This window comes from Alligator sinensis, unplaced genomic scaffold, assembly GCF_000455745.1.
Source record: "Alligator sinensis unplaced genomic scaffold, ASM45574v1 scaffold166_1, whole genome shotgun sequence".
NCBI lineage: Eukaryota > Metazoa > Chordata > Crocodylia > Alligatoridae > Alligator > Alligator sinensis.
The window spans coordinates 112466-123689 of record NW_005842098.1 but is presented as its reverse complement, the minus strand read 5'-3'; the positions used below and the strand labels follow the sequence as shown (position 1 = coordinate 123689).

The following is an 11224-nucleotide window of genomic DNA, read 5'->3' as shown; positions in this document are numbered from 1 at the left end:
CAGATGCCCCTTTCCCCCTTCCACACAGCCAGATGGGGCTGCACTTGCCCTGGGTGCTGGATCAGGGCCACTGGTCACATCTGGCCTGTGCATGGACCAGGCATTGCTCATTCAGTCTGCCTAGGAAAAAGGTTGAGCGCTACTGTTATACAGGCTTAATCTCTTTTTTTACAAGTGAGTCTTGCTAGTTCTTGAACTATCTGTGTTGTTCTGTAAATTCTCAGGAATTGGATAATTTACAGATAAGTAAAACATCCCTCTTCCCACCTCCTCCCACCATGATTTTTTTTGAAAATACATTGGTTATTTGAATGATCCATAGGTTTTCCAGGTACTTGTATCATATGGTACTTATTGCATGTTTGTCAGACGGCAACCTGTGTCTTCCACCATGGTTCTGCCTTTTTCTCTCCATTGTCATCCCCCTGTTCTCTGCACCTCTTCTCCTTGGAAGTAGAATTTGCTGCCAATTCTGGGATCATTGAAACTGGAAAACACTCTGCTATCAGGCGTGTCAATATGTCTGTTATTTTTGACATCTGATGAAACGTTAGTCTACTTTTTCTTGTCTACCTGGCCTTCTGTCATTCTGAGATGAGTTTTCACAGCCTTTTAACTTGTCTGCATAGCTTCCTACTTTCACATCTCCATTAATACTGGGGAAAAGTAATAAAGCAGTGAATTTCTAAAAATAGACATCATGGGGGTAGTGGGGAAGACTTCATCTTATGCTTTAAAAGAAGTACATTATGTATCTATGACAATTTCTTCCCCTATACAAGTAGTTGTTTAACTGCAGTGAATCTTGTTCATGTATACAATGTTAAAAGGGTTTCCAAATTTGTGTCTCAGGTAGAATTTCCGTTCCCGAGCACCTCTGAGTATGTGTTCAAGACTTTTGAAGGTATTTAGCCTTCCCCATGTCCCAGAACATTGATCAGGGCACATCCTTCCTACGTGATCAGTTGCTTTCAGTTACAAAGTGACCTTTATCATCTTAAATGTTAGAGTTGGATTTAAAGGACTTGAGACTACTGAAAACCTTTTTAGCTGTATGCAGCAAGTAACTGTTTTTGGAGAGGGAGAGACATGGTAAAATAAACTGAAGGTTCTCTCTTGTATTAAAAAATCCAAAGTGCTTTCTATTTTGAAGTGCAATCTGTGTTCAGTACCTTGTAAAACTTTTGTTTCTAGAAGGAAAGCTGAGAGAGATCTTTAAATTTGGGATGCGAAATTACAAAAGGACTTAGGGAAATTGAATTACCTGATTTTTTTTTTTTCTCTGTCTACATTGTGTTTCACCACTAGGTGAAGCTATTGGTCCAGTTTTTTAAGAAGTGCAAACATTTGAATTAATCCCTTCCTCCACCTTTTTTTTTCTTCTCTAAAAGCAGCATCAGGAACTGAGTTCTAGTTTTAATGGTGGATGGAGTAGGATACAGGCTTTTCAGTTTTCTTCATGATTGAATTTAGCTCAGAACGGCTGTTACCCTTTGAGCATCCATATACCTTCTGTTGCCTGGGCTGTATGGTCTATGAATGAAAGATTCCTATCATCAGAGATATCAGAACAGCACTTTTCACTAGCATAATACTTAATGCCTAATATACTCTAAAATAAATTTAACAAGTAATCTTGTAAAAGTGCAGAGCAAAATATACTTTTATTCTGTGGAAATTAGTGAGAAAATAAAGCAGCATATATGGCAACATTCAAGTATGTGGAATGAGCATAGATGTAAAAGGAAATCAGGAGTCAGATACTGCAAATTCAGTGGCTTTCTGTAATTATGGTTGATACATAAAGATCTTTAAAGGAGAAGCCTATCATTAGGCATTAGCTTCTGACACTTAGCTTTTTTCTATTTCTTTTTAGTATTATGGAGTTTTTGGAGTTGACCAATACTCTCTCTTATGCCTGTATTTTAGTTTGTTAAATTATGCTATACAGATGTTATAAAAGGTGCTTATCAGAAACCATAATAACTATGCAATTATTAGATTCTCTTATCTAGTGGGGTTTTCTGATGTCCAGAACAGCACATAGGATACTGTGTAATATGGAGTAGGAACTGATAATCAGGTATTTTAGGGGCTCAGTAAATGTTAGGGAAGTAGTTGTGTTATTGCCCCTCTAGTCCTTGCTATGGGGGATATCCAGGCCCTTAAATATTCCTGCAGGCCCTTATTGTCACTTTTAGTAGTATGTTGTGTAGAGGGGGTAGGAGGAAGCAGTAGCACATACTCTATCAGACTCTAAATGGAATCAAATGTTGTTCCTACTACTCGGTTATCTTTTTACCTTGGAAGGAGTTAGTTGATTTATATCATGTGGTTGTATTTTTGTCCGGTATCAAAAAGATAAAATTGTGGTGCCTGTATGGCACTTTTCCTGCTGTCAAATGTTTGTCGTATCACAGACACCATTTTTTAAACACCTTCTCTGTTTCAGGAGTATGAGGCTCTTACCAAGCAACCAGGTTGCAACCCTGATGTCTGGGTGAACCTAGCCTGCACTTACTTCTTCCTGGGGATGTATACACAGGCTGAACAGTCAGCCTTGAAAGGTGAGGTACATTCCTGTTTTGACCGTGGTGGGAGTTTTTTAGTGACTTACAACCTTACATTGATTCTTACCTTCCACAATCATCAAACATTTTCTGTAAGTCTATAAAAAGCATGCTTGTGTTGAAGGATCTGTTTACATTAGAAAACAAGGCTATAATATCTCTTGCTCTGTAAAAGTCTTCAGCAGGTAGAACAGCTGAAACTGAAATGGTCTATTGGAAATTTAATGTCTCAATCTGAAATCTATCTTATTGCAGCAGGGTGTTACTGTTCTTCTGAGGGTTGTTATAACTTTCAGCTTGTTCAACTGAAGCTACCTAGTGCACCCCATCAAATAGAATATTATCAGTCTATAATATGGTGCTGTATTCTCTCTGGCAGTTGTCAAGCAGCTTATGCAGATGTTCTGATGATTTTACTAGGTGTTCTGTTGCCATATAATTAAGTGGTGACCCAATACTGTTTGGATATTAGGTGTGATTCTACAAGATGCTAAATTTGCTTTCTATTATCTTCTTTTGGAGTTGCAAAGCACCTTGTACCCAGCACCTTGTAGGACAGATATGGTTGTTACAGAGAGATCCCATGGAACTTGTTTAAAAGAGGAGAGATGAGGACCAGATTCCAAGGAGAATAATTACTGATTCACCCTTCCTAAATATTTTCCTCTTACTTCATTTTGAGAAGTTACCCATTTGTTTCTGTTTGTCCTAGTGTCTTATGCTGCTTCCCACCATCATGGCATCTAAGTGCCTGTTGTATAAAATTGTTAGTTCTAGTGAAGTCTCTAGTGGATTCTTCTCCTTTTTCTGGGTACACTGTTTGAAGTTTGGTAATTTTGTTTTGTTTCTGTTTTCATTGAGGAAGGGCTTGAGTGGAGAGGGAGGAATTGTTTCTGTAGATGAGGGTACCAGTATCATGAATGTGAGGGGGAAAGTAGTTTCAAAGGCTGTGTGTTTTGTTTTGTTTTGTGTTTTTTTTTTGGGGGGGGGGGGGTTCCCCCACATTTTCCTAAAAACAATCGTGTTTTTTTTTTTTTTTTTTTTTTTTTTTTTTTGGGGGGGGGGGGGGTTCCTCCAGCATTTCCTAAAAACAATCAGACTCTGAATTCACTTAATGTCTTTTGAAAGGTCACTTCATGACTAGATCTCACTGTCTGAGAATTGATTTTTTTTCCCCTGGCTCTTGCATGTTTCATTTTAGACTTTACAATCTACATTGTTTCAGAGGAGAGTGATTGTTTTGGCTAGTCATGAATTTAAAAGTCTATCTTTAATGTATCCAGTGTGTAATTCATTAATTGCTTCAAAGATTAGAACCCACTGCAAAGGAAGACAAAAATCTGTACAATCCATACCAATCTGAGCATGGGGTATAATTCCTTCCTGACCCCAAATATTGCAATCAATCTGACCTTGAGTGGAGGGGCAAGATCATCTAGCCAAGGACCTCTGGTTTTTGGTCCCCACAGGAGCACTGGCAGGAGGAAAGCTAGGGGTATCCTCAGTATTTTGTAGGCAGCCGAGCCTGTGGCATCTCATGATCTCTTCCCACATTCTCATTTGTATATAAAAGAGAAGGGGGGTAAAATGGATCCTTGTGGCCACATCTACATGAGTGGCGGACTGCGCAGTTGTTACTGCGCAGTCATTTAGTACTTACATAAGCAGGTACTAAATGACTACACAGTACTGTCGTTGCATGTTTTTTTTCCAATGCTACCATGCAGTAACAATGAGTTGATGGATTTGTACCACTAATGTTGGGCTGTCTGTTCCTGCTGTGTTCAGGCTTTGTCTGTGTACTCTTACACAGGGTTGCATTCAATTGTTTTACAGTTTAAGCACTTTATGTTCCCAGAAGTGGCTCTAGTAGTATGTCAGTTATGGGTGAATAGTTACTTTCTAGTTATCGTTTTTAAAGATTTTTCTAATGCTTTTGGATGTCTGTGCTATTGATACATAAATGCCATTGTTTTGATACATTGAACAAAACAATTAAAATATAACTGGAAATAAAATAAAGTTTCTGTGTGGCATACATAATGGGTTGTAGCCAGGAATTATTATATAAAATCTATGAAAAATATATAGGATATACAGGAATTAGAAAATAATGGTTAATATCCATGAAATAGTTACTGCAATTCATACAAAATTCTTTGTAAGCATTTTGCATCTGGAGGAAGATCCTATGCTTAATATGTGGTAAGTTTGGAGTGATATATCAGCTTCTGCCTGCCAGTTTCTTTAATTATAACTTTATGATGCAAAGAGTATCAAGATGAAGAAAGCTTACATCCCTAGAGTTGCATAAACCATCATTATTGCAAGATGTACTCTAGAAGAAAGAGGGGAAAGATCATTAAATGTGAAATACTATTTCCTCAGGGGACACTGCCAGATCTCCATCAGAGCTCTCTGTTTCTTTTTCCCCTTGCCAACCTTTCAGTCTGTGAGGACAAGATTGGGACTACCTCATTGTTGTTCTGTAGTCAGCCAGAACTGGTATCAAATGGTTCAAGATATTCTTTGCTTCTTTGCCTTAATATGGGGTCTGAATATGCCTTTTCCACAGCACATCTTGGCAAACCCAGCCCTGAGTCAAGAGATTGAGATTTTGCTTGCAACATGATCATAACAAATGATAATCAGTAGGCAATTGAATGGCTTTACACAGGGTTTTCAGTCCTTGTTGGTTCAGGAAGCAAAGGCCAAGGCCAAGGACCAGAAACTGAATCTGATTCACCTGCATAGAAATGCCATTCCCTAATCCCCAAGGCCTTTAGGCCTAGCCCTTGGGGCACTCTTAGCATCTGTTGGCTCATCGTGCATTAAAGACAGATTGACAGTCAAAATTGTTCCTTTAAACCACATTGTACAAAGTAGCAGATGGTATTTGGCACAAACCTTGGAAAGCAGTTAAATAGGTTAGGAAAAACGATCTTTTCATGACCCATTTAACTACAAAGTGCCACAGTTAAGATTTATGCATAAGCAAAATTGTGCTGTTAAACCAGTCAAGAAAAGAGTGTTTATTTTTGGCAGGAAATACTTCATAACTGTTCTGCTTTTGCACAAAATTGTGTGTCAGCATAAACTGTGGTTTAACTGAACAGAGACACTTCTTATATAATAGGCTGTATTGGAAGATGCCATATTTCACAAAAACAGAACCAGAGTTGCATGCTAATAAGACTAATGCCATTTCCCTGGCCTGTTTCACTTTTGCAAGCAGTGGTATCTATTGGTGGATAGTTGCACCAGTGGTGAAAGTATGTAGTTATAAAGAGTACCAGCCAATTGCCCGTCATGAATGATGGAGTGTTTCAGGGAGAGCTTACATGCCCCCCCCCCCCCCCCCCCCTCTGGGGCGGCCCCGTAACACCCCCCCTTTGGGGCTGGCCATGTAAACCAGGGGCGGGCAATTATTTTGGATGGAGGGCCACTTACAGAGTTTTGGCAAGCTGTCGAGAGCTGCATGAGGAGCTCTGCCCCTTGGCAGGTGCCCCACCCCCTGGTCGCCATCTTGTGACTGGAAGTCCTGCCCCCTAACCTCTGACCTTTGCTCCCAGAAGTACTCCTTTCAGCAAGGGGTTTTGCCATCTTGGAACCAGAAAAATATCAAATTCTATTCTAAAAAGGAAACATCTACAGTATTCATTAATTTGATTTAAAAAAAATATTTTTGTCCTGATTTACATGTATTTCTGTAGTGTACATAGAGATGATTGCACAACAGCTTAAAATGAAGTCTTACTCTTGTATGTTGTGGGGTGCTATAGGTGTGTGTGTGTGTGTGTGTGTGCATATGTGGGGTGTGGGTAGGTATGGGGTTTGTGACGGTCTGTGTGTATGGCAGTGCAAGGCAAGTGTGGGTGTGTGTGTTATGGTGGGATGTGCGTGTGGGACTCATCCTATGAACACATGCACACCCCCACACACTCTGCTCCTGCCTGTGTGTGTGCATGTGTGTGCTCGCTCACTCACTCACTCACTCACTGTCTGACCCTGGCTGCACATCCCCACCCACCCAGCCTGCGGTTGCTCGCCAAAACCCACACCTACCCACATACTCTTCCCTTGGCTGCACACCCACAACCACTCACCCATTCTGACCCTGGCTGCAAACCCCAACCCACCCAGCCCCTGGCGCGCATACACTCTGTGTGTGTGTGTGTGTGTGTGTGTGTGTGTCTCTCTCTCTCTCTCCTCCCCCCCCTTCCCCGCAAACCACACACGCCCTACCAGGTTGGCTCTGGGGATCCAGCAGGGAGTACAATGGCTGGGCTGCTCAATCCTGCTGAGGTTCCTGCTAGGTCCTAGTACCCCTGTCTCCTGTCAGCTTTGACAGGAACCAGGGGCAAATCAATATATTATTAAAGCCTAAGGGCTCCCTCCGGCTCTCTGCCTGAGGGGTTGGGGCCCATGTAGCCAATTGCCGCCAGTCTTCTCCAGGGCACATGTGCAGTTGGCCCCCAGCATTACAGATGGACAGACGAAAGTACTAAGCCTTTTATTACATTAGAATGGAAGTGTTGATTTTCCTCCCCATTCCCCACATGTATTTCAAGTGACTTGTGTATTTTTTTGGGCAAAACTATCGGGTCTTAATTCTGATTGTATATCTTCAGAACAGCAGCCCCGTCTTTTTGTCTCTACTGAGGCCTTGGTTAACTGGTTCTGTAATCCAGACATTTTTTACATTGGAGTAGGTATTCTTCACAAAAGTGTTTTTAAGTTGTCTTAAAAAAAATTATTCTGTAAAATACATGTGTGTGCACACAAAATGCCAATCATACATATTCATAATTTTAGAACTTCTAAGCCTATTTGCTTGTCTTGTTTTGTATCTGCCAGTGGGTGCGTATACGTGTTCATTAATGCGCAGTGGTTACTGCTAGGGCTGTGTGAGGCTTCGGACAGAGCTTTGGATCCGGAGAAGCTTTGGACGCTTCGGGGTCCAAAGCAGCATGTCCGGGTTGAAGCGTGTCTCTAGTGGGTTATGGAATAGAGAAAATCCCACACAATTTACTGATTCGTTTTGATGCACTGGCTGGGGGAGTAGTTAGCTGATTGCACGATTTCACAATGATTACACACTTAATTTATACAACACAATTTTATTTTAAAACTCTTTGCTACGTATATAACACTGCTTAGCTTTAAGAAACACCACAAACATTAAAAACACAATAGTTACATATATCAGAAACAATGCTCCGAATGCACTTCCTTCCCAAACAATGCTATAAGAATTAGTGCTACAAAAACAACTACAATTACAACTAAAAGTTAAATTTGAATCAATACTGTTATTTTTCATAATATACTTACAATCCTAGAATTCCGAGAAGCCAAATACCAAAATATGGTTTCATTCCTCAGTAGTACGATTTAATGAGTTGGCCTCAGTAGTACGGTTCAATAGGCTGGCCTCAGCAATACGATTCAATGAGCTGGGCTCACCAGTGATAGGACTACGTCCCCTTCCTTCAGTCCCTTTCGGGCGCTCCGCGGCTTCAGCGTGAACTAAGAGATTCGTGTTCACAGAGAGGCTTGATTAGGCGATCAATCTAATCTGACCTTATACTTGCGATTCTTCCTTCGTTGTTCTGCAAGTGAAGTCACCTCCAAATTGGGACAGTAAGTTACAGGTTTTTATTGAGTGAGCTGCCGTCATTGGGCTCCTCCTACTCAATTCATCATAACTCCCAAATTTGGGCTCGGATCTTACTCAACAGAAATTACCTTTGTTGAGCATTTTTAAATTATTCTTGGGGAGACTTCCATATCACTGTAAATACTCTTTTCTTAGCAATTTGGTTAAAAGGCCTTAGGCTTTGATGTCTCGGAATTTAGGATATTTACTTTCTTTGTAAAAAACTTCAAAAGGTACAGTTTAGATTAAGGTTTTAGGCGAAGTCAGGACATTTCGCACGTAGCTCCAAAACAATGAGCTAGATAAGGAGATAAATCCTATCTTCTTCCTGAAACTGGCTAATGGGCAACCTTTACAAACATTCAAACTATTTCATTCAATATGACAAAGCGCTGGCCACATTAGGCTTCTCAAAGCAGTTTGGAGCTTCTGAAGCTCTTCAGAGCCGCCTTGGAGATCCGGCCATAGGGTATAATGGGGAAACAATAAAATATCTATCACCTTGGGTTTTTTTGTCTGATTTGGATGAAATTTTCAGCGGTGGTAGACTCTGTGGAGAGCATGAAGCCTGCCAAGTTTCACGAAGATCTGTGCAGGGGTTTGGGGGGAAGTGCATCCCACATTTTTTAAACCAAAACTCATGTCATGTCTAGGTGTTACAACATATGGGGGTGAAAACTGCAGGGGTGGTAGCTCTTGATGAGGCCACAAAGCCTGCCAAGTTTCAAGAAGATTGGTGCAGGGGTCTGGGGGGAACTGCCCCTCAAGCTGTGTGCAAGCAGAACTCGTGCCAGGGGTGACAGCGTGTGTGTTAAGGCGCAGCGGGGTGACAGCTGCAGGGATGGTAGCCCCTACTGCGGCCACAAGGCCTACCAGCTGTCAAGGATATGGGTGCAGGGGGGTTCTGGGGCCCTGCACCCCTATCTGCTGACAGGCAAAACTTGTGCCATGGGTACTTGTGCAACTGACTGTCTCTGTCTGGAGACGTGGGAGACACTACTGCAGGCCTGTCTCCTAAGCTACTGTGTTACCAATCAATCATGATTCACTCAGGGATCAGCTCAATACACAGGACCTAGCTAATGTAGCCAGTTAATTGCCATCAGTTAGCACCTACAAAACCAGGCTAAGGGGAGGAAAGGATCAATACAGACAATCAACTGCACCAAGACGGACACAGTCAGTCCCACAAGCACCCATGTCACGAGTTTTGCCTGTCAGCAGCTAGGGGTGCAGGGCCCCAGAACCCCCCTGCACCGATCTCCTTGACAGCTGGCAGGCGTCGTGGCCGCAGCAGGGACCACCATCCCTGCAGCTGTCACCCCGCTGTGCCTTAATACACACAGGGTCACCTATGTCATGAGTTTTTCTTGTCCACAGCTTGAGGTGCAATTCCCCCCAAGCCCTTACATGGATCTTCTTGAAACTTGTCAGACTTTGTGGCCTCAATAAGAGTTACCACCCCTGCAGTTTTGACCCGCCTGTGGTGTAACACATAGATGTGACAGGAGTTTTTCTTTCAAGAATTTGGGGTACAGTTCCCCCAAACCCCCTGCACCGATCTTCTTGAAACTTGGCGGGCTCCGTGGCCTCACCAGGGGCTCCCACTCCTACAGTTTTCACCACCCTGCAATGTAACACACAGCTGCAACATGGGTTTGGCTTTCAAGAATGTGGGGTACAGTTCCCCACAAACCCCTGCACTGATTTTCTTGAAACTTGGCAGGTTTCATGCTCTCAGCAGAGGCTACCATCCCTGCAAGTTTCATCCAAATTAGACAAAAAACAACAAAGTTATAGATAGTTCATTGATTTCCCCATTATACCCTATGGCCAGATCTCCAAGGCGGCTCTGAAGCTTTGGAGACGCTTCGGACAGATCAAGGTGGAAACCCAGTCCGGAGCTCTGGATCGGATCACTGCTATCCAAAGCGGCTGGACCTGAAGCCGGATCGGATCGCTGCCGACTCGCACAGGCCTAATTACTGTGTATTTAATTTAGTACTTGTATAATCAAATATTAAATAAGTGCTCAGTAACCAGAGTTACTGCACTGTAATGCTGGCAAATGCCTTTTAGTGAAGCTACTGTGCAGTAGCCTAATAATACTGTGCAGTAGCGTATTAGCACTGTCTGTGCTGTGACGCATTACTGTGCAGTTAGTGTCTCATGTAGCAAGTCTTAAAAAACGATAGCTAACAGTTTCCACTTGAGCCATTTTTAAGTTATCCTGATTGGTCATGCGCAAATAACTGAAAACCAATTAAAATTGTCTTTCACTCTTACCAAGCAAAGCATTTGGGTCAGATTTCATAGATTTCATAGACATCAGGGCTGGAAGGGACCTCGGAAGATCATCGAGTCCAGCCCCCCGCCCAAAGGGCAGGAAGTCAGCTGGGGTCATAGGATCCCAGCAAGATAAGCATCCAGTTTCATCTTGAAGGTGTTCAATGAAGGCGCTTGAACCACCTCCGGTGGCAGGCTGTTCCAGACCTTGGGGGCTCGGACAGTAAAGAAGTTCTTCCTTATGTCCAGCCTGAAATGATCTTGAAGTAGTTTGTGACCATTCGACCTCGTCATCCCTTGGGGCGCTCTGGTGAACAAACGTTCCCCCAGATGCTGGTGGTCACCCCTGATAAACTTGTAGGTGGCCATCAGATCACCCCTGAGCCTGCGCTTTTTCAGGCTAAAGAGCCCCAGGGCTCTCAGCCTGTCATCGTAGGGTCTGCTTCCCTGACCTCTGATCATGCGCGTGGCTCTTCTCTGGACTCTCTCAAGCTTCTCCACATCCTTTTTGAATTGTGGAGCCCAAAACTGGACACGGTCCTCCAGCGGTGGCCTCACTAAGGCCGAGTATAGGAGGAGAATGACGTCCCGGGATTTGCTTGAGAAGCATCTATGGAGGAAGCCAGTGTTTTGGTCGCTTTACTAGCCGCCGCATTGCATTGCAGGCTCATGTTCATCTTGTGGTCAATGATGACCCCCAAGTCTCTTT

General features: G+C 42.8%; 1 protein-coding gene across 3 annotated transcripts in view; it reads left to right on the top strand.

Moving 5' to 3' along the window:
• TTC26 (tetratricopeptide repeat domain 26) overlaps positions 1–11224 on the top strand; it is a 57877-nt gene that overhangs the window by 654 nt on the left and 45999 nt on the right. For all 3 annotated transcript variants that reach the window (XM_025204818.1, XM_025204816.1, XM_025204817.1), the window contains exon 2: positions 2453–2567. In XM_025204818.1, the coding sequence (XP_025060603.1) occupies positions 2534–2567 (34 nt within the window). In that variant the 5' untranslated portion in view covers positions 2453–2533. The remainder of the gene's footprint in view (positions 1–2452; positions 2568–11224) is intronic.